General features: G+C 40.9%; 2 protein-coding genes across 2 annotated transcripts in view; one reads left to right on the plus strand and one right to left on the minus strand.

The window, feature by feature from the left end:
- The window catches only part of ggps1 (geranylgeranyl diphosphate synthase 1), a 7,524-nt gene extending 6,261 nt beyond the window's left edge, over positions 1 to 1,263 (plus strand). The window contains exon 4 of the mRNA XM_008322348.3: positions 174 to 1,263. Coding sequence (XP_008320570.1) covers positions 174 to 983 — 810 coding nt within the window. The 3' untranslated portion in view covers positions 984 to 1,263. The remainder of the gene's footprint in view (positions 1 to 173) is intronic.
- An 8,399-nt stretch (positions 1,264 to 9,662) lies between these two features.
- b3galnt2 (beta-1,3-N-acetylgalactosaminyltransferase 2) lies at positions 9,663 to 20,869 on the minus strand. Its single transcript, XM_008322341.3, has 12 exons — positions 20,470 to 20,869; positions 18,673 to 18,799; positions 18,228 to 18,328; positions 14,924 to 15,123; positions 14,597 to 14,692; positions 14,067 to 14,177; positions 13,883 to 13,961; positions 13,239 to 13,422; positions 12,782 to 12,907; positions 12,446 to 12,605; positions 12,299 to 12,355; positions 9,663 to 10,571 (listed from the first exon to the last, which is right to left on the minus strand). Exons 1-12 carry the CDS (start codon positions 20,576 to 20,578, stop codon positions 10,434 to 10,436), a joined length of 1,488 nt encoding a protein of 495 aa, XP_008320563.1. The 5' UTR covers positions 20,579 to 20,869; the 3' UTR covers positions 9,663 to 10,433.
- Positions 20,870 to 23,658: the final 2,789 nt, after the last annotated feature.

Below are 23,658 nucleotides of genomic sequence, written 5' to 3' on the forward strand. Positions count from 1 at the left end.
GCCTGAAGGGAACACGCGAGACAACGGTGTAAACATGGCTCCCTCTGCTGTATAAAAGCTGTAATACATATTTCACTCTGAGCTCCCAAGAACCTTAAATCAAACGACTTCTCTGAGCACCATCTTTGGATTTCATCCTTTTCAAATCAAACATTGATTTATGTCATTTTCAGGTCATCATTGCTGTGATTGAGATGCTGCACAACGCCAGCCTGCTCATAGATGACATTGAGGACAGCTCCAAGCTGAGGCGAGGTTTCCCCGTGGCCCACAGCATTTATGGCATTCCCTCTGTTATTAACTCAGCCAACTATGTCTATTTTTTGGGCTTGGAGAAGGTTCTAACCCTGGACCACCCTGAGGCTGTTAAAGTGTTTACTCGGCAACTGTTGGAGTTGCACCGCGGCCAAGGCCTGGACATCCACTGGAGAGATACCTACACCTGCCCCACCGAGCAGGAGTACCGCAACATGGTGCTGCAGAAAACTGGAGGACTCTTTGGCTTGGCTGTGGGCCTGATGCAGCTCTTCTCAGAATGGAAACAAGACCTGAAACCCCTACTGGACACACTGGGTCTTTTCTTTCAGATTCGTGACGACTATGCCAACCTGAGATCCCGTGAGTACAGCGACAACAAAAGTTTCTGTGAGGACCTGACGGAGGGAAAGTTCTCCTTTCTCACCATCCACGCCATATGGTCACGTCCAGAGAGCACGCAGGTGCAAAACATCCTAAGGCAGCGCACGGAGAACATGGACATTAAACGATACTGCGTGGACTATCTGGAGAAGGTAGGCTCGTTTGCCCACACCCGCCAGACTCTGCGGGACCTGGAGATAGAGGCCTATCGTCTCATCAAAGGCTTCGGGGGAAATCCTCAACTGGAGAGTCTGGTCAAACACCTGAGTTTAATGTATCACGAGGCTGAAGCTGCAGGAGAGTCCACCACTGCTACTGATTCACACGCCAACCAAAACCACTGACCTTATCCACCTTTCTCTGCTGCATTAGTCAGATCACAGCCACGCACACTCCACCGACACAGGAGCCGGCCAGCTACGCTGAGATACGCACTTGATGAAGCATGGAACACAAACAGAAATGTTAAATTCAAACAAGGTCCAAATGTTGCCTTTACACATTGTTGTTTTCTAGATGCATATACTGGTTGCAAGAAATAGAAAAAACGTGGAACTCTGAACAAAGACCTGAAGTCGATTTGCTCTTTTCAGGTACACTGAATAAAAGAAAACTAAAACCACAGCCTGAGGGCTAGTCTGACCTTTGTGATAGTTCTTTCTTTGGGAGTCGGAACGTAGGAACTGATTTGTTATAATGAAAAATAAGAATAACAGCGCCATCTAGTGATCATGAGGGGAAATTGAAAATCAAGACGTGACAAGACAACATGCTGGGAAGCACGACAAACTAACGTTAACCACGTTGTACAGACGATGAAATATTTTCATACTGAACTATTGTAATATAAAACATAGTAAAGATTACAACACAACAATCACAGTATGTGTCATACTTAGCAATAGGTGAGAATAAATGTTTATAAGTACTCAAAATTAATAACAAATAAATCCAATGTAATCAACCACTGTTGTACATTGCAGTTATCATAGATTTAACATGTGCCATGTATGGGTACATACAGAGTTAGAAATGACGCCAAAATGATTACATTCAAGCCTAATTAAACACAGTATGTTTTTAGTAAAAGGATAAAAAAATAGGCACAAAAAACAAATTGGCTTGCAATTAGCACACCCTATTAATAAAAAGTAGGCCAGAAATCTCGCTATTATTAAACAAAAACTGTTGCTAAAACTGAAACAGCTTCAATTAGCCCAAACATAACACAAACAGCTACTTCTCCAACATCGAAATACAAATAAAAAATGTTGACCAAAATGCTAAATGCAAGCTAAATATTAGCCCAAAGCAACAGGACTCATTTCTTTTCTCCTCGATTTACTTTTATTAGTGATATACATCCGTGAACCACTAGGGGTCAGGTACCCATTGCTGAAGAAGTCTGAAATCTTAGGATTGCCCCATGGCCGGGCATTGAACTAGGTTACTCTATACCAAATACTAACACACTGTATACTCACACATTGTTCTACTACTACACAACATAAACATCATCTTTAGTGATGTCTGCTGCTGCTGCTGATCCATGAGTGACACTGTAGCCAATCAGTGTCTAACGACGGAGAATGAGAGCTGAGACGGGTTATTATGGAGCTGGTGCTTATGAATGTGTGCAACGCTGTGATATATAAAGCCATAGTCATGTGAGTCCTGTTATCTGCTGCCTCTGTGAACAGAGGCTGTCTGTCCCACACAGCTGCAATGTTATTTTTCCACAGGAATTCTAGCTTTTTTTCTTCTTCCCTTTTTTTTTAATAAAACATAAATATATTCATCAAAATGTCAGAGACTGAGGAGACTCCTCATTTTCCTTCCAGAGAAGGGAAATGTGATGCAAATTCTTGTGATTTGATAAACAGCCAAGACGTATGAAGTGGCGTTCACAGTGCTGACTAAAGTCCATCACAATAATCAAAGCCTCTCACGGTTCTCATTTCTCCTCTCCCACTCTCTAGGTGGACTAGATTGATTTTCTCCACCCACAGTGTCTGAGTTCTGAGCAAAACAGAATAGCTTTCTGTGTGAAGAGCGACAAGTCTCACTCAGCGTCTCCCTCATTCTCGCCAAGCCCTGGATTACTTATCGCTGGGCTGCCATTTACGTGTTCCCTGTTAGCACCTCAGTGGCTACATCTCAAATGTTCTTGTTTGTTGCGATAAAAGAACACAGAAAGACACACCGCTGAGAATAACATCTGTTGTGTTGATCGTAAACCACGACCGATTTCAGTTTGGTGAAATTGGCCTTTCATTTATCTTCTAGTCATGGAGCGAGGACCACCGGAGACACGCCAACAGTTGATCACTGGGCCACAATTGTCCTAGAATTGAACAGGGGCCGGCCAGGAGCAGATCGATGGAGCGTTCGTGGGAACTAAGATAAATGACATGTAAAAGTCATGCATAAAGGCTAAAATGCTATAATGCTTTTATCATGTTTATCATCTATTGGGGAAATGTGGGTATTGCAGGGAAAAGGCAGAAGTATAATAATAATATAAATAAATTATATAACTTGGAAACCTTTGGCGGCCAGATTAAAAAGCTGAACGGGCCGCATCTGGCCCTCGGGCCTTAGTTTGCCCATGCCTGATTTGCAGAAACCTGCTAAGTGAAACACCATCAGTTACCAGGTGGGGTCAAACTGATCTCCTTCATCCTGGAAGGCAACAGTACTAACCACTCTACCACTGTCTGGTCAGTTGTGTTTTCAATCTCTCTCTTTTGAGCAGCTGACACAAAAAGGACAAAATTTATGCTGACAAAGTTTTCCGAGGCTGCCGTGTCTTTTTGACATGAACTTGGCTTAAAAGATGTAAAGTTTTTCCTTCTTCACACTTCAGAGCGACTGAAACAAATGCAGCCTTTCACCGTGGAACCGCTCCACTGAACCAAAAGGCTGGACGTTTTATTCAAGCACCGGGGCTTCTACACACAAATCCACTGATAAATCCTCTGAATGGTTTCAATAAGACATTGACTGATGTCCACTGTGAATCATCTTTCACAAATGACTAAAATAGTTCATTTTATTCAACATTTGGGGAGAAGACTGGTCCTCGTCTCCACAGGCTGCCTTTAGCAGCAGCCTTTCATTTCTGTTAATGCCTCGTTTGTATTGAGCAACAAACATCACAAAGGTTCATGTGGCGTGTCTTCAGTCTGCAAAAGTTTTAATGTTGCTTTTTGAAAAAAACATTATTGTAAAAACTAATTTTGGATGAAGTGCCTACCTGGATAACAGTTAGTCAATGGTTAGCTATAAACACAGCTAAAAGTTAGCCAAAGACTAAGCTAAAGCATTAGTTCCGGCAGTGGGAGAACATAGGAGTCATTATTCATCATAGACCATACCAGGGTAAACTACGGACCGTGGGCCAGATACTGGCCCACCAAAAAACGGGTACAAATTACAGTAACGACTGATATCAAGCATATTTAAATCATTTAGCCCAAGAACCTACAGCCAACCAATACCGAACCGGCCTGCGAGCCAGATTTTGAACCCCATTTTGGCTCATGGGCAGTGTTGTTTGCCCACAGAAACAACGTGCCAACTCCATCCAGAAATGGGTATGGGGATTCAAACCGTTAACCTTTTCTCTGTTAGACAAGAACACTAACCACTCTTCCACAGTAACACAATATGACCTGTGAGAGACTGTATGAACGCTGAGTCACCTTCAGTTTCTTAAGAAAACCTGTCACCTGTAAAATCAGCCGTACTTTGAATAAATGACTGTTTTCAGCCGCCGGTTTGGTGCAGCAACAGTGAAAAGGTGGGGAAAATATGGGATACAGACAGAAATGTTTTGTTGATTCACTCTCTTGAATACAGAATATGAACGGGATTATCCTTTAACACCAAGAGTTGTTGTCGAAGCGGCGCGAAAGCCTCTTTTTTCACATTACCATATTCATGCCACTTTGGTTACAGTATTCATGTCAGCATTCCCACAACAACACATGTCCTCATGAATAATTCTGCCAGCTCTCACTCAAAGTCTCATCCCAGTGTTCCATCAGGCAGAAATAGGAATAAAAACACGCACTTGGGTCTACCTGCATTCACAGTGGCTTAAATCAACCTTTAAAAAGAATAAAGGGACGCTCCTGGAATTTTACACATGGCTGACCATAATAGAGTTGCATTAAGAGGGAAGTAATTGTGAAAGAGCAACAAATTAGGGCCTAAAAGAATTTAAGTCCGACACCGTGCGGCTTTAATTCTTTTACATCCTAATACATCTTTTTCAAACCTTCCAACCTTGTCCAAGTGCAATATTAAATTTGCTGAAAAAAATCCATAAATGCAACTGTTTCCACCAGGGTCAGGTGCTTATTGCAAAATGGGCTTGAAATATCTGAAATCGCCCTTGAAATTCTCATTAGGGTGGAGAATTAACGTCCCTCATAAACAGAGAGTTAACTTTTGCAAGGTCTGAATGAAATACCGCTCCTGACTTTTGCAGCGTAACAAAACTTTTCACACAAAGGGCATGTGATTTTGAAAAACAGCCGTCTGTTCTGGTCCAAACATTTTAAAAATGTTCAAGGCAATAACAAACCAAAAATGACTTAAATGACTACGTTAATTTAAAAAATGATAATTGGAAGATTCACAGCTCAAAGCTTGTAAATAAAAAAAAAACACACAAAAACAAAATGGCTAAAAGTAAAGCAATTCAAGAAACCTCAGAATTACAATCCTAAACTGGCTACAAAATTAGCAAAAATAGCTGAAGGCTAGATAATAAAAAAGATTGATGTCAACAAAAGGTAGTAGTAAAGTTGAAATGCAGAACAGAAGTAGCTGTTAGCAAGCAGAGAACATGTCAAACAGCTTAAAACTGGTTAGAAAGGCAGCAGGCAGTAAAATGAAAGCTGGACAAGATGATAGTTAAAAGTTAGCTAAATGATAACTAATTAATAAAATTCTTACTAAAAGTTAGCATACAAACAATCAAAATAGCTAACTATAAAGCTATTGTAGACAAAAAAGAGAGCAAAAACTGTAGGCATCAATAGACCAAAAGACAAAGAAGTGTTAGCAAAACTGGACAAAAACAGCCTGAAATGTAGCTCAAGGGTCACCAACGCGGTGCCCCCTGTGGACTACATAAGGTGTCATGGGGTATGTTCTAAAAAAATAAAACTCGCCAACAAGAGATCAAAAATCATACTGTTACTGTTTGAATCAGTTAGACTGGCACGGCATTCAAGTGGATGAAATTACGATGGTAGAAGAAGAGTGTCGACCATTGTATGTCCTGGAACTAATTATTATTATATTGTTCAGGGAGTCTGTATCAAACAAGTAGCTGTTCCAAAAAGGTCGGTGACCCCTGGTATACACGTTTTGTCAAAAGATAGAAAAGTGATAGCAAAAATGGTTGAAACAGAAACTAGTACAAGAGAGTACAATGGTACAACTAAAACGTAACCATGATAAGATAACAAAAGAAGCTAAAAGATAGCTTAGAATAACAGCTACTACAGTACTTGTGGTAAACTATGTGTTTATTTCCTAGCCTTTTCCTCCAATTAATTTTACGGTGAAGACTCTCTTCATTGAAGCCTTGATTGGATTAATGTTCCTCCGAAGACGCAGTAAGTGTCAGTAATGGTGCAGTAATGACTGAGATCATAAAGACCATGATAAAAACACTGTCTTAATAAATCTGCTGCAGCAGGGGTCAGGAGAGCTCAATATCTTCACATCCCTGTGTGTGCAGTTACGCGGTGCGGCATCGAACGGCCGACCTTATTGCACTAGTGCAATCCAACCCATCCGCATGTCAGCGGGTCACATGATTCACAGCTGCGTCCTGCAAGTGTTCGGCAGGAAGCGACGGCTGTGACCTCAGCATCCTCAGACAGCGTGACTGTCAGAAGGAGAACGCAGCTCCTGTCAGTACGTCTAATAATATCCACGGGTTTCTATGAATCAGGCGGAGATAAATAAATACTGATTTCTGATGCCAAGAGTCATGAATAAATGATTCCCTCCTCATTTTAAGGGCACACAGGAGAAAGAGGAGGAAGAGGAAGAGGAGTCGCTGGTGAGAGGCCGCTGATTGACAGCCAGAGTGTAGCGCTCTGTGAGGAGATCTGTTTGAATGAGTGTGCAGATGGATGTCACTCAGCTGACAGTCGGCTCCTCTTTTCTTCAGCCTGGACAGATGTGTGTGATCTCAGACATGACGTCTTCAGTCTTACTCCACTGCTAACTTTGACTTGATAACTACAGCAACACGCTGTGTCCGACCTCAGCACTTTAAATACAATTTTCAAAAGAATTAAGCTTTAGTTTGAACTTGAACATGCAGTTTCACAGCGGTTGGTGCTTTTGCCTTCCATCAAGTAGGACGCTGGTTCAATCCCTGGTGGTAGTTGATGGTCTTTCTGTAAGGGGGTTAGCATGTTCTCCTTGTGTGTCTAGGTGATTTGCATTGTGCAGTGGCTTTTACCCATGACTCCATCCTTGGGCAGCAGTGGTGGCCCAGGTGGGATTTGAACCTGTGATTCCTCTGACTGGCATTGAACCAGATCTGTTACAATCTTTAGATATAAAACTCATTTTAGGATATTTCTGCTAAAATCTTATAATTTAAAAAAAAAATTATGACTGTATTTAGAAAGGCATTTCAGGTAATCCTCAGGGCTTTGTTTCAGTGCCACAAAATATTTCAGTTCTGCCTGTATGCCTGTACATTCTTAAAGAATAAAAAAGGAGTTGGAAAACATCGTGCAAGTGAAAAAGAATAAATTATAAAGTATAAATCAAGTTTTGAACTTGGTCCAGGTTTAAGAAACAACTGCTACACAAAGAGATATAAAAGCAGATCCAGACTTCATGCTGTTATTATTTATAATAAAAATTGATATATATTTTTTTAGTTCTGTCCCTACTTGTTTTTATTGCTCTTGTTTTGTTTTTGGACTGTGAGAGAAAATTGGACCACATGGATAAAACCCTGACACCAGGAGGAGAACATGAACTGAAAGACCAATATTTTCTACTGGGGATCAAACCAGCAACCTTCTTACCGAAAGGCAAGAGGCCAAAACAGTCTCACTATGTGGATGCCTGTCATTTTTCTGCAACCTAGGGCTTTTTAAAAATGAATATTGTGTTAGTTATGGAGAGACAGGGACAGATACTCTTTGGTTCCCACGATCAATAATGGAACAACACTCAGATCAGTCAAGCTTTTCTTACCAGGCTGGTCGCTGCTTTTGGGACAAAATTACCTTTGAATAACATCTAAGAACCACGGGCTGGTCAACAAGTAATGACAGCAGGTGATGTAAGTGATTGCAGAGGAATCAAGTCTCAACCTACTCTGGGAGAAAAAGACTGCAAACAGTCAGGTGAAACAAAGTGCTCGGCAAAACCAGTCATCAGCAAATTGAGGCAGAGTCCAAATGTCAACACGGTGGTGTATTCGATCTCCACAGACAGACGGAGACCAGTTTCAGGACAGAGAGACTGACTATGAAAGGGATTTTTATACATACAATTAACTCTAGACGTCGCAGGCTAAACAGATGACTTTCACGGCAAAAATAAATAAAAAATAAATCTGCATTTCGGGGACAAGAGTTTTCATTTGTCCTCTCTCGGAGAAGATCACACGTCAGCCTGAAGGCAGAGAGGATTGAAAGACTGTTTATATCATGGCTGCATCAGAGGAAGTGTCTCTGTGATGTGAGCTGATATCTGTTTCATCACACTCACTTTTCTTTACTTATTTTTGAGCACAAGAATCAGGGCATATATGTTGATTTTCATTACTGATAATAAATATGGGGGGGAGAGAGAGAGAGAGAGGGAGAGAGACTGCAAACAGGCTTCATTAATGCAGACTAATCAATTATTTGATCATATTTTACAATACAATGAGAACCAACATACAGAGTATTAGAAAAACCCAATAAAGTCACCAATGAAAGTAAAAAAGAAAATATGCAGATGTGAAGTGACTCCACATTAACCACAATTGCTGAACTACTAATGCATTTTTAAAACCTAAACAAACCGTTTAGGTAACGTTGCCTGCTAAAAGGAATCAAATTACAAACGCTTGTAAATGTCAGCTCTTTTCAAAACCTCAAAAACACGCCATCAAAATTCTGGCTCAACCAAGGATTTGAAGCACTTGTACAAACCCCTGTAAAGATGATGGATTTCGGTTTAAATCAGTGTGGAAGGCTGATGGTGCAGAAAACAGTGTTCTTATCTATGGAGCCAAGTGGAACAGTTGCAGATGTGACTGAGATCAGGGAGAGAGGAGGAGAACAGCAGCAGGAGAAAAGCGCTCCACTGTCAGGTTAATTACAGGAATAGATTTCTCATCAGGTGACATGGACTTGAATAAAATACACGACTGGTTTCATCTCCTTAGGAGAACGTTCGACTTCATCTTTCATCATTAACAAAAATACTGTGAGGCCATTTATAAACCTTGACACTGACTCACTTTAATTTACAAATCACCTCATCACATAAAAGCACGTACTCATCAAAAAGACCTGAGCACATTTGTTTAATGTCAACACTGTAAAGGTCTCTGCTGACTGGATGTGTTCAGGTCTATTGATTCACTTGAAGCCACTGATCAATGTGAACCTAAACTTGTTTTTTTTTTTAACTCCTTTGGTCATTTAAAGCCGTCCACTCACTGTGAAGTAGCACATTTACATATCTCTCTCATTACACCACACATTTGTCATATTCACCGACAGCTGCCAGCAGCAGCTCAGAGTGTTCTGCTGTTGACGGGGAGCAAAGACAGTACTCAAACCTATGACCTTTCCTTTTCAAACAACCAGGCACACTAACAGATCCACAGCCACATAAAGAACCAAAAAAAAAATCACTATAACAGACAAGGTATCTTTATATTTCATTTTGAAATGATAACATCTGTGTCTTAAAGACTGGGCGTCAGAAACTCCCACAGAGAACTGAGGTCCACACAAACAACCAACACAAAGTCCATCTCTCACAGGTCTTTTATTACATCTGAGCAGGGTTTCATCAAACTAGTGTCCCTTTTTTTTATCTGGATCACTGCGAAACTTGTGCTGCATTGACACAGATTTAAATCTAAGTCCACATACACTGAACATGTACAGTAAGGCCACATCACTATTTGCACAATGACAGGAATCGACTTTTGTGTCGGTGAGAAAAGTTGGTCGTTAACCTACAAACTGTGAGGCAGAGGAGGAAGAAGAGGATGAGAAGCTCAGGACTGACAAAATATTCCAACACGAAGCAGTGGTTTTTAAAACACAGTGATGTCCATGAAATGTCTGTCACGATGGCCGTCAAATATAAGAGTACTATCTATAATGTAATCGAGTATTTGTGTCTTTCAGCAGCGTGGTGAACTGCACATGCGTCTCATTCATCACAGTCAGCGCTGAAATGTTTTGTCTTTTAAAGGCCTGTGGTACAAATGGTGGCAGGATGCTACAGCTAAAGATCTTTCAATGCCTCGTGGCGCTGCACATGGTTCGTTAGCTTTATAATTTGGTAGTTGTAGAACCTGTTAGAGAACTCTAAAAGTCTGTAAAATACTTTACATTATCATACATTTTGAGATTCAATGTAATCTAACAATGACCATAAAACCCAGTGAAAACACTGTCGGAGCCTGAGGTTTTTCTTTTCTTGAAGGAAACCACAGTAACTGAACTGACAGCTAAAGTTTGAGTGCTTTTTCCCGCAACGCCACACGATGACTGTGGTTTGCGCAAGATTCAGGAGCCCCAGGGACAACCACAAGGGTCTCCGCAGGCCCTCTTCCTGTCCCAGAGGACGTGCAGCTCCTCTGCTGTGTGCTGTGGAGACGACAGCATGTCCAGGTAGCATTCTTTCTCACACAGCCAGCCAGGATCCTGACCACAGAGGAGAGGTTAGAACATCCATTCATTTTATTGTTGATTAATGAACGTAAGCCCTTACAAAATAGAAAATCCTATAAAATGATGTTAATAATGTTTTATTAACTTTAACATCCCATAGATGTACTTTTATAGGCCTAGACTGCTGGGGGAACTCCTACCTTTGTTTTCTCTAGTTTTTTGCCTTTTTATACCTTCACTTAACATCAGGGCTTCATGAAGTTTGATGAAACTACAGGCTAGTCATACAGGTTGAGTTTCCGTGATACCAAGTTTGTTATGTCATAAATGCAAAAGCCTGGAAAGAGTTTTTTTATTTCTCAATAATTTGAACAATTAAACAGATGAAAGTAACTAGTCGCCAACAAGTGTAAAGGTTTTGTTTAACATTGGCACCAATCAGAGACAGAATAGGGCTAGAAGATTACTGTGTCCTTCATTGTCTTCAGCCAAAGACCAGAGACAGACAACTACAGAATGAACAGTCACCAGTGTGGTGACTGGATGTAACTACAGGCAAAACGTTCAAAGAAAACAAAGTCCAAGCCAAGAAAACAGGATTTAAACCAAACTAAACAAGCCTTCATTTTCAGTTCAGCACAAAGACACCGTCTTTGATTTGCAATGAAAGTGGAAAAGACCAGTTTGACCATTGATTTTGTATGCTGGTCAAACTGTTGTATGCCTGTACATTCTTAAAGAATAAAAAAGGAGTTGGAAAACATCGTGCAAGTGAAAAAGAATAAATTATAAAGTATAAATCAAGTTTTGAACTTGGTCCAGGTTTAAGAAACAACTGCTACACAAAGAGATATAAAAGCAGATCCAGACTTCATGCTGTTATTATTTATAATAAAAATGGATATTATCACAAAATGAGAAAACTGCTGTACTATCAACACATCTGACTGAATTGTACTGTTATCTGTAAACTCTTCTCTCTAATCTACACATAAATTTGAGTGTGTATGTCTGTCTCTATCTGTGCCCCTGTGACTGACAGGTGAACTGTCCAGGTTGTACCCTGACTGCTGGGAGGGGCTGCAGCCCCCTCAGGATTGAGCGGCCTCAGGCTGAAGAAGTAGAAAATAGGAGATAAAATGCCCCATATTTTTTTTCTTTTGAGCAACTGCTGCTGTGCAGCCAGGCTGTTGAAGGAGTGACTGTGTGAACGTTTATACACTGCTGTGGTCATTAGTCATACACTGCACAGGTCTAACTGGTGAAATTGTGAACATGCACCTTTGACTTGCTGTGACTGAACTACACGCCAGAATTAAACCGGTGGACACTGCGTGATATTGCTGAAGTGTCGCAGCCTTTTTCAGAGCTGCCTGGCAAAATTCTCCGTTTGTAAAGGTTATGTCTCAGTACAGTACAGATCTCAGTCATCAGCCAATGACTTAATTTCATAGCCATTATAAAAACCCCAAACTAATCTCTTCCAATAATTTTATCAAGTCATATATTTGCAGCTTATTAGTATGTTGTTGAATTTAAATTAGTGAAGACTGCCTCTCTCCAATCACTGGAGACTTGGCTGATGGATATATGACAGATCCAATCATCCAGCTCACTTTAAAGGTTAGAAAAGGGCTGCTCCCAATCTCTGCTTCTGAGATATTTCTGTATTTTCTGTGATGTGCTTGAATGTTGCTGATAAATCAAAGTCAACTCTAACGACTAGATGCCATCATCGGCGTAGTTTCTCCTTATTTTACCTGATACTTCTGTGGTCCTACAGCTGCCATCCATATCCCCATGCTCACATCTTCTCCCTGTAATGAGACGTCAGGGACACATTCCTCACATTACATCCAGGATTATTTGCACATCATTTCACCACACTTTCTCGGCGTGCACTGCACCTGATAAGCCTTTAGTTTCTCCGCGTTGCTGGCGAGCCACTGGACCAGGTCACGGGAGACCACATAGCCCGAGCCGCAGGCAAATGCTGGATAGGCCGGACTTGCGTACTCCAGCTCCTGCCACTTCCCAATACGATCCACTGCCCAGCTTTGCCTGAAACTAGGTCAGTGCAGCAGATTATCAACACTTCCTGCCTCACGTTTACCTGACACACCGTTCTGACTGTGCAAAGCGTTACGGTTTCTCTCAATTATGTGTGAAGCCAACAGTTTACTGTAGTGACAAATACTTGGACTATCAACAGGAGAAGACACCGAACAAAAAACAACACTTACTTTCCCCACCAGAAATTGCTGTGCTTTAAACCCCGGTGGTCAATCTTCATTAACACCGAATCAATGTCGATGTAACAATCATCGTCTGTCTTCAACAGCAGATTAAAGTCAGCGTTTCCCACAGACCTGTCAGACAGGGGAATTGGAACCTTAATTAAAGGCACCTCGGATTTTTCTACAATATCCCAGAGTGGATTTACTTTGAAATACCACTGAGAGCAGAGGGCCAGAGGTCCTGTAACTAAATAAAACACTTCAAACTGCAGATGAAAACTAACTCTGGGTTTGTCTCCACATGGTGACTCACAGCTACTTTTACTCTGACTGAGTGACTGCAACTGTGGCTCCAACAATGAGGTATTTTGAGGCAACGACACACTTTAATTCCAGCTTGCAGATTTCCTCAGAGGGTCCAGGCAATTTGAACTGAGAATGGAGTTATTAGCACTCTGCATACCATTTATAGAACTGAAGCAGTTTGGAAGGCACACTCCTGTAGGTGTCTACCACATCTACGAAAACCACGTCGCCGTGCCTCAGGCTCTCCTGCTGTAAGGTAGCATCCTCGTGCCTCAGCCTGGAGGCATGCAGCTCCATCCTGGCTGGGCGGCCTCGCAGGAGCCCAGAGAGACCATCCACATCTGAGAAAAACATCATGAAGGGAGTGGGCACAGGGAGGTACATGACAGAGGTGATGAGAGGCACGTTCAACAGCTCAAAACTTACATCACAGCTCAGGAAAAAAAAATGTAATTAAACTGTGGCATTCATAGAATGGATCATTAGTTCTATTGACTATTTATTGAATAGCACATTTAATTTTCTTTTGACCAATGTGGTTTAATATTCTCATTGCAAAACACCAGCAGCAGGAAGAATCAATAATGTTAAACAACAGGAAAAGGAAAAACATATTATTTCTCCTTTAATGTATGCTGAAGCCCTGAGGCAAAAAACTGCTAATTTCACAGGCTGCCGGAGAGCGAGGAGAGTTTTTTTAGGGATTTAAAACGGTGCTCAACAACTGCCTCCTCATTAAGCACTACCAATTAAACCGTACACATTAAAAATTTATTAAAGTTATTCTGTTGCTGTACCGACCGTATACAGTGAACGTAAATCCTCCCGCCAAACCAGGGAATCCAAGAGCACTTCTGTGAGGCAGTATGCCTTCTGCTATCTGCGACATCAGAACAAAGGAGAATTTTCTCTTCAAGTCAAGTGAACCTCTGTTCCCTTTTAAAACATCACACATTTATATTTGATCACCAGTGTGGACACATACAGAGGAGAACTTGAGGACGCCACCTCCGTCATTGAGCTTCAGTGAGGAAGAGTTGACTGTAGTCAGTCCAGAAGAGTCCAGACTCTCCCACACAAGTGTCCCCTCAAAACCCTGGACAACAAACACACATTTTTCTTTTTACTTTGCCTACAGCCTGGGTTTATCATCACAAGTCCAAGTCTTAGATTCTTCTCTGAAGTATGGGGCTGTTTACAGCCGTGCTCCCAAAAGTCTCAAGCAGTACTGATGTAGAGCAGGGACCTTATGTTATATACTGCAAAAATAGGTTTTACATTAAACTATATACATCTACTTTGGTATTTTTAAATAAATACTAAGCTATATAAACATTACACAGATGTAAGGTATATATATATATATATATATATATAGAGAGAGAGAGAGAGAGAGAGAGAGAGATGTTTACAGTTGCAAAAAAATACATATATTCATGTATACAGCTGCAAAAAAAATATACAAACTTTTTGACCCATTTCCAGCACTTCTGCTGATCCCATAGTGAAACTGACCTTAGGTAAAATGAACTGCTCCACAGGTTTGTACCAGAGTCCATGCACCATGGTCCCAGTGCTGATGGAACTGAAGCGGGCAGTGACCACTGCCTCCTGCAAAGGCATTGCACAGAAATGAGCAGAATAAAAAACCCCAAAGTAATGGTTTTCAGTTTAAACCCGGTGGAAATTTGCCTTCATTAAAAAGCAGTGCGAGACCACAGACTGAAGTTTCAGTGGCATTAAGGAGTAGCAGGCAGCAGCACCAACTGCCCTCAGGCTGTGTATCTGCTCACACAAACAGCATACGGTATACATTAGGCTCAGAGGCTCAGACCCCGTTACCTCCTGGCCCAGCTGCAGAAGCTTCACTGTTACGTTGCTCTGAAGCTCAGGCCGGGCTCCTCTGGGAAACACCCCCAGCTTGGTGATAACCACCGGGTGGAGGACCTTGAAGTCGAGGGCGACTGCTGAAACGTCAGACGGGACGAGCACTGAGGGGTCAGAGGCCGTCACAATCTCCGCCTCAGTATCCTGTCCTGTAACTGGCAGAGGAAACATAATAACCTGCTGATCATCTCTTTTCAGTGGTGAGGACTGGAGAGGGAGAGAGGGAGTGTTCAGAGGAGAAGGGAAGGAGAGTCGGGCGAAGTCACACACATCAGCACTTTGGAGAGCTGCTTCCAGGGATGGCTGTCTTTAAAAGGAGCATCTGCTCGTAAATGTTGTTTCTTAATTACAAAAGAGCACTTTATTACCCAGAGGATCAATGAAAAGAGTCGGCCTGTTAACGGAAAGCAGGCTTTTAACTTCATATACATGACAGACACAAGTTCTGCTGCCTGCTTAAAAAAACCCAAACAGACAGTTTGGCCAGTGAGTCTGACAGAGAAGAAGGCAGCAGCAGGTTCTCCTGAAGTGAACACTCCACACTTGGACGCAGTTTCCGGATTTCACTAGTGTATGAAAATAAATCTAATATCCTTGTGCTGACTCAATATAAGTGCCTGTGTTTGTGCAAACTTGTCAGAACAAATCACATCAGGTCTTTCTTCCACACTGTTCAGCATGAGATGGCAACTTTGATGATTCAGAGGAAAATACGGAGGAAAAATAAATAAAACTTATTATTTAGCCAATACGTTGGCATATACATATATATATATATATATATTCTGGGCAGAAACTCCACTCTTTAACATTTAGGGCACGAGCACTGACGGTGAAAATCTTCTGTTCAGGCTGTTGTATATTTTTGTCTGAAAATACACCAAAACTCACAAGACATTGCCTAAAACTCTGGGACAAAAATAATTTATGGATTCTGGCTGCAGTTTTCAAACATTAAAAATGTGACATTTATGATGCTCTTTGTCACAGGTCCATTAAATTTGCTGTGTTTCAGGCCTAGATGAGCAAAATAGTCAAAAAGACAAAGTTCTAAACTAAAAAATAATTTAATTTGTGTGGATTTTGAGGATGCAGGGTTAAAAAGCCTTTGTTGAAGGTATATTAATATCTCCTTCGTTCATTACATCAGCTTGGAACTTGGCAGGGGCAGTCGTATTTTCAGCCCTTTGTGATCAAAACATAATATATTGCCTAGTTTCTCTGCAGCATGACGCCAAAGTTTGATGTACTGCCACCCACTTTTCACACTTTCTCTGTAACAATTCATCTACACTACATTTGAAATTAGTTCTAGTGCCACATGGTGGTCACGGTAAGTGCTACAAATGTGCAGCCGTAAACAATTTAAAACCCTCAGTGTTATTTATGAGGGGTTTGGCCAATCCCAGTACAGCACTTCACCTGTCCATCAGAGGGACACATATAGAGACAAACAACCATGCACACTCACATTCACACCTGTGGTTGAGTAAACAATTAACCTAATCCTGCAGGAATTTGAATTGTAGGAGGAAACGGGAGTAAACCTATGGATGCATTCAGAGAACATACAAAGTTCACAAAGAACAGGGAATCAAACCAACAAACCAAATTTTTACATTAATCATTCAAACCGATAATCCAACATTCCAAACAAAGTGACCAGATATAGCACACCTCATCCACTTCAGGAAGGTTGCAGTATTACATCATGTCGAACATGCAGACACACAGTATCATCACGACTGACTGTTTTCAGGAGGACAGTAAAATTGCCTGAGGCTAACCTCTAAACCTAGTAGTAGTTCAGGGTTATCCCAGCAGGAGGCACACTCTAACTGAAACATGCTCACAGTGGCTGATGGAGTTAAAAAAAATTAAGTACACTGAGGAGAATGCATATTTAGGAGAAAGAATAATCAGTCAATCCGTCAGTCAGTGTTAATGACACTGACTGTAAAAAGTCACATGTCATTAACTTATTACCAGTCTGTCCCAATGAGTGTCATCACATTTCTCCGACCCCAAAATAACTAGAGCACAGAAACACCACCAGGAAAATGAACAACATATAAGATTAAAAAAGGGAGAAAACAAGGCTGAAGCTGTTTTGACTTTCATGAATATCATCTGTCACAGCTGCTGAAAAACTAGAGAAAATGCAGTAGCTGTGTTGTTGTCCTTGGAGTTTTGACACCAAATGTAATGTTTATTTTCTTTTTTTTTTATTTATACTTTTATGTAAATAAGGCAAACTAAATTCTAGGAAGGACTTTTTGGAGATAGTGGGTTGAAATGATATCAGAAAAAGATAATATCTCAATCTATTTCTGTTTATTTTTCAGGACACGTGTTAGAAAAAACCCTAAATATAATTATTTTACTTCTTCAACAGATCATATGTCATTAATATAATGAAGTATGTAAAGATAAAACCTGAGGATTATTAGCACAATTCAGTGTTCTCCTTTATTGCATGTGACGTGAAAAGAATTTATCTAAAATGTATTGGTTTTTTTCCCAAACACACGTGCATTGACCTGAATCTACAGCCAGGTTCCCAACTGTGCTTAAAAGCAGCCACTGTCTCTTTCTCTTTCAATCACAGCGAGCGTCTCGCACCGAAGCTGCCCACCTGCCTGTGGTTCCTGAAGCAAATCACACTTAAATCCATTAACGCGAGCCGCAGCGCAAGACTACAGAGCGGCTAAGACGTCACCGTGACCCTTAAGGCCATCGTCGTTTCTGATGAGCAGAAATTATGTTTTCATGAAGACAGGAGATGAGGAAGAAGTGGAGAAGAGGCTGTGGTGGACCGGCTTAGTGAAGGTGAGAGACAGAACAATTTACTGCACACGTTCGATCTGACAGGGAGCCTGTTCAATTATTTCATAGACTGTGTGTCGCTGCTTCATTTTCTGTAGCTGTTAGTAGGCAGTGTTAGTTTCAGCTGCAGCATCAGCTGCGCCGACTGCTTTAGCCTTGGGTGAGGAAGAAGAAAAAAAAGGGAAGGTGTCCTTGAGCTGTGGTTGAGTGTGCATAAAGGTGCTGTACTTGATTTCTGAAGATGAATTCTTTCAATACTTTCCACTCATCTCCTCATCTATTCTTCCTCAGATGCTCTAAAACAATTGCACACACACACACACACACACACACACACACGTACACACGAGCAACAGATTGCACCCAGAACACGTCTCAGCGTTGCAGCAGCACATGGACACCCATCTCAACATCAGCTTGATTCTTTTGGTACCTGGCTGGGTGAAGTTCAGGATGGAGCAGGAGTATGGATCCTCTCTGTCCTCCTCGGGAATGGGACACCCATGTTTGCCCACGATGAATTTCACCCCCACTCTGAAAGCAGGAACGCCACAGTGTTTTTAGTCATCTTTCTTTTGTGCGATATTGAGACAACATGATTTCAAAAGCTTGTCTATCTATTCAACCTCTGTTACCATGGCTACAGAGGGTTGCTTAAAGGCCATTACACCTTATCTGTGCTTGGATAACCCAATGTGGAGGAAACGCACCAAAAGAATGACAGAGGGGGCAGTGTTTGCCCCGAGGGGTCAGGTAAAAGGAATAAAGAGGCTGATGGGTCACTCAGTTATTTTGTTACCAGCTGCAGGCTGTACGTCCACTACAGGAAGCTGAACTGAGGAACAAAGAGAGAAAGAAATGTGGAAGTTCAGACAGACCTGTGCTTGAAGTGGGGGTGGTGTTTGACGTAGCCCAGCCAGGTCTCCCTTATGGCTTGTCGCAACTCGTAGTGATGTCTCGCTGACAGCACTCCCACCAAAACTTCATATGAATGTACCGCCACATCTGTGTTAGGAGGGGGTCAATTAGGTACACACTCACAGGTGGGATGGATAATGGATTGGAAACTAGCCAAATAGAGACAGCACCAAAAATTATTCCTGAATCATAAATGTAACATTAATCAGAAAAAGCAGACAAATATTTTAAAACCTCAAAGATTAAATCAAGCAAAAATACAGATGTTTTTAGACAAAATGAATCATATTTAAATAAGCTTGTGTCTTCTTTGTCCTATTGTTAATGACTGCCGCTGCAGAAGAAAAGAAAAAAACATTTAACCTGCTTAAATAAAAAAAAAAACATAACCTAAATCACTGGTTATCTAACAAGAAGCATGTCGCTAAGAGGATTAGCCAAACATTGTTTTTTTAACATTATTCATCCAATTAAAACAAGAATTGTGTAAAAAAAAAGAAAAATAAATAATGTAGGGCTGTACGAATTAATGCCGTGGTCCAACACTATTTGACTACTACATTACTCTTTTTTTTTGTAAATTTAAAAACATTCAGCATCTGAAAATATTCTGGCTTGCATGCATAGAAATAGAAACTTCACCTAATACTGTTAAGATGTAGACAAAAAAAAAAGAAAAAAATGTACTTGAATTTGTCCAAGTTTTATAGACCATTTGACGACTCGGATAATTGAAATTAAAACCATCAAGTTAATCTCATAAGAAAACAACAGGAAACTTAGCACTCGACGAGCAGAGGCTTCCTTTGTGACAGGACTGCTTATGGCATGTCCTCCTCTTTAAGCCGCTCCCTTCAGGGTTCATCAAAACGGATCAAATGCCTTTGTCGAATCACATCCTTCTACTGTCACACCAACAATCCTCTGTTCTCCTCCACTGCGCCCCTGCATCTTCACTGAGGTCTTCCTCTCCTCCTCCGCCTGGCAGCTCCATCTCCAACACCCTTTGTCCGATAAATCCCCTATCTCTCCTCAGCACACGTCCAACCTGTCTCCACCTTGCCTCCCTAACTTTATCTCCAAAGTGGTCCACCTCAGCCGTCCCAAAACATATTAAATTATTAATTCAGTAGAGCACATATATTTGAGATTAGGAGGGGAAAATAAATGTGTTAGATGTTTGGGGAAAAAAGAGAAAGAAATCCAATCAAACAACAGGATGCCACAGCAGTTTACTGTCTTTTGAGGGTTCCAAATTAATCTACGATCAGCAGACAGAATGAAGACATTTAAAGACAGAATAGTCAGACTTTGAGGCAGGGAGTGCAGATTTCCCCACTGCTGGTCTCCACAGCCCTCTCCTCTGCGCCCACTGTGATGCATTGGAAATGAATCCCTATGTGCATCACATAGTGGTTAAGTGATCATTAGTGATGATGCTGACAGGAGTTAGACATTATCATCATCTCCATCATCAGCATCAGCAGCAGCAGTAGAGACGCTCAGCTCCAATTTCACTGTCCCAGCAACGCCCATCATCACTCAACTGCCATATTCACATAACATTGACAGTAAAAACACACACTTATGTAAACTCCCGTAGTGACGGGAAGCGTTAACTACCTGTTCCTACCAAACCTAACAGCCATAGCACAAACACCGGCGCAAGCAAAGCAAAGTTAGCAGCTGCTCGAGCGTGAAAAAGTTACGCGGCGTCGGCGAAGGCGAAAACCGGCGGTTGAGGCTTCAAAAAGTACCGGAGTGTGTGTTGTTGTCCGGCGGGCTGGAAGAAGGTCTGTGTGCCAACCACAAGTGCACCAGGACGGCGACAGCACAAGGCAGCAGAATGAGCGCTAGCCTCCGCATGGACGGAGCCCTTGACTTCGCTCAGAGCCGGAGCAGCGTTCAGCTTTGGCGGCGTGGAGCTTCTTCGTGAGCCGCTCGACTATGCAGGTCGGAATGAGCTGCTCCGTGTGTGCGCTTCATTTGAGCTCCGCTCGGCCGAGCGGGCTCTCTCACCACCGTCGCCACCTCATGTCTGCCTTCGTCGCTCGTAGGAGAGCTGGACCAATGAGAGATCAGGATTTCTGCCGCTATGGCCTGTGGGAAATGAGGTTTATTACTGCGTTTTTGGACTAACACTTGACACACTATAAAACAAGTGGTTCACAAAAGGAGGTACGTGTACCTTTAGAGGTACTTAAATTTTACACTTTATATGACATTTAAATTTATATAACTATAAATAACTATAAACTATAGCTATGAATATATTCCAAAATAACGAGTTATTATTTAGTTTTATTTTAAATTGTTTTTGGATTGCCTTGCTGTTTACGGTTTATAATTATGAGTATGTGCTCTAAGAAAAACAAAAAAACAAGAAGTAAAACAAAAGAAAGAAGAGAAGAGAAAAACAACAAAGAAGATAAAGAGTGAAGAGAAAAGAACAAAAGCAAAGAGAAGAAGTGGAAATGTGAGAAGAAGAAGATAATGAAGAAGAAGATCATTTTTTAAATAAAATAAATATTACGTTCAGTGTCAAATTCAGGTGTTCTTCTTTCCTCTACTGTAGTATGCAGCCCACATGGATTTCTTCAGACTCCACTGCTAGTATTTCAGTGAAGGAGGATTAGGCCTCACCACTGAGACAAACAACTGCCACGCACTGGTGGCAATACAGCTCATTTGTATTGATTTTAACGAAGTTCCAGTAAATGTTATTGTAAAGACTTCACTGCAGCTGTAAAGAAAGAACAATAAACATAATGGAAAACAACGGCAAAGCTCTGCATCACTTATACGTCAATAAAATGAAAAGAAATCATTTTAAAACTTCTGCACTCGTCTGTTGATAAATAATCTATCAGGGATTATTAGATTTCTCATGTGTTTTGTGCCCAGTTTGGACTTCGTTGAACTGCTGATCTGTGGTATTAGATAAGACATTTCCCTCAGCTTAATTACTTTTCTGTGTATGACTGTACATTATTCTCCTGTCGTAATCTTAGTTATACTCACATAAATGTATATATATATATATATATATATATATATATATATATATATATATATATATATATATAATTTAATTAGTCTGTTCGTGGCTTTCAGCATTTATTTAAAGTGCTCTATTCTCCAAACCTTATCTGGTCTCCTTCTCTTCTAATCATCTTCTGTTCAACTTTTGTGTGCTCAGCTCTTACTATTGAACTTCCCATCAAACCTTATTCATGTTTTTCTCACTCTCTGAACTTCTGTATTATAAATGGACTTCAGTTCCTCTTTCACTCTAAAACTGTTTAAAATACTCCACATTCTCCATTCATCTCACCACACATTTATATAGACTTTCAGTTTTCACCCAAGAACGAAAATCTGCAAATCATGTACAATTGGCTAAATGTATGAGCCCGGGTGCTCGTGAATCCAGTTGGTGACACAAATATTAGCTATTGAATAAATTGTTTTCTTTTTTAAATTCTCATATAGTCTTCGATACAAGGCCTAGATCTGTATTACAATCAGCATTTTACAAACAGCCTTTTGTTTGACTTTTCTTATGAGACCAAGCCACACCAATTTGACACAGTATTGTTCTGAACTTTTAAAGTAAAGCCAAACAAAATCTATTTGCATTCAAACTCACAAACTGTAAGAACATGCAAAAAAATGAAACAGAAGACCGGGATTAAAACCAACAATCATCTGTTCAGTAAAGAACAACACAAAAACATACATAAGCAGTTCTAATAGACAATTCCTTCTTCTCCAGTAAATATGTCATCACACAGTGAAGGCTCAGGCAACAGCAGCTGTGCTTTGTCTCTTCACAGACGTGTTTACTTGTCAAATAAACATTAGCGGTCCAATAATTTTGTCCACAACTTATTGTTTACACTTCTTCTTATGTTTATTGCCGTAGTGAAGCTTTTGCGACTGGCCATATACTGCAAATATAATTAACATTCTGCTCCGTAAAACTATCGATTTTACCCCCAATTAAATTTTCTGTAACCTACATTAGTCTCTGGCATTTCACCGACAAAGTTAAATTTAAAGTTATGAAAACAAACATCCTTTTTATTATAATTACAATTTGAAAAGAGTCAGGCCGGTAAATCACGTCCCCCATCATCAATGACCATACTCCAATCAATAGCTAATTAAAAACCCCGTAGATGAATAATCAGAACCACAGCTGCACGAAGACTAGAACAGTCCTCGTCTGTAATTCCTCTTGACTTTAATTAAAGCCGGCTCCTTTGGGTTTGGTCTTATCATGGTTGTACATCACCATCGTGTACAATCTGCGGATCTGCACTTGACTTCACTGTATGAAAGCATATCTCCAAATCGATTTTCCCCTTTGTTGTTGGTTTTCTTGTTTTTGCCATATTTAAACAATCTGGAAACTAAGGTGCTCAGCAGAAAAGGCGGATAAAAAAAAAAAACACAAGCAAGTACAGTAGACGATGCTCCAAATGCATGGAGGGAAAAGATTGGAGGGCAATGACAGATCATTCCTGTGCTGCTGTCAGAGGCTGGTACTGAATCATTAACACAGATGTTACTCATGCCACCTGCAGACTCAGCCAACATTTGGCTGTTTTTTCCTGCTCTCTCACAATTGACTGAGGATAAACTGACTTATGATCATGCAAAAGAGAAAAAAAAATCTCGAGCATTGACACGCAGCTGGCCTGTGGTTCAGCTCAGCCACAGGGGTTCTCCATCACGCATCAGAATGTCATGTTCCTCAGGTTTGGCACCGACTTTGTGTGCTGCCTCAGAACAGAGAGGAACTGTGTGAAAATGTCAGGCTGAGACACAGAACAGAACAGAAACAGAGAAGACGCAACACATCTGGGTTGTCTTTTTTTTAAATCCATTTTTCTTTAATTAATTTGCTATTTAAATGCTATTGTTTTCCAAAACAATAATAC

The sequence above is a fragment of the Cynoglossus semilaevis genome, chromosome 12 (assembly GCF_000523025.1).
Source record: "Cynoglossus semilaevis isolate Cse_v1.0 chromosome 12, Cse_v1.0, whole genome shotgun sequence".
Lineage (NCBI taxonomy): Eukaryota > Metazoa > Chordata > Actinopteri > Pleuronectiformes > Cynoglossidae > Cynoglossus > Cynoglossus semilaevis.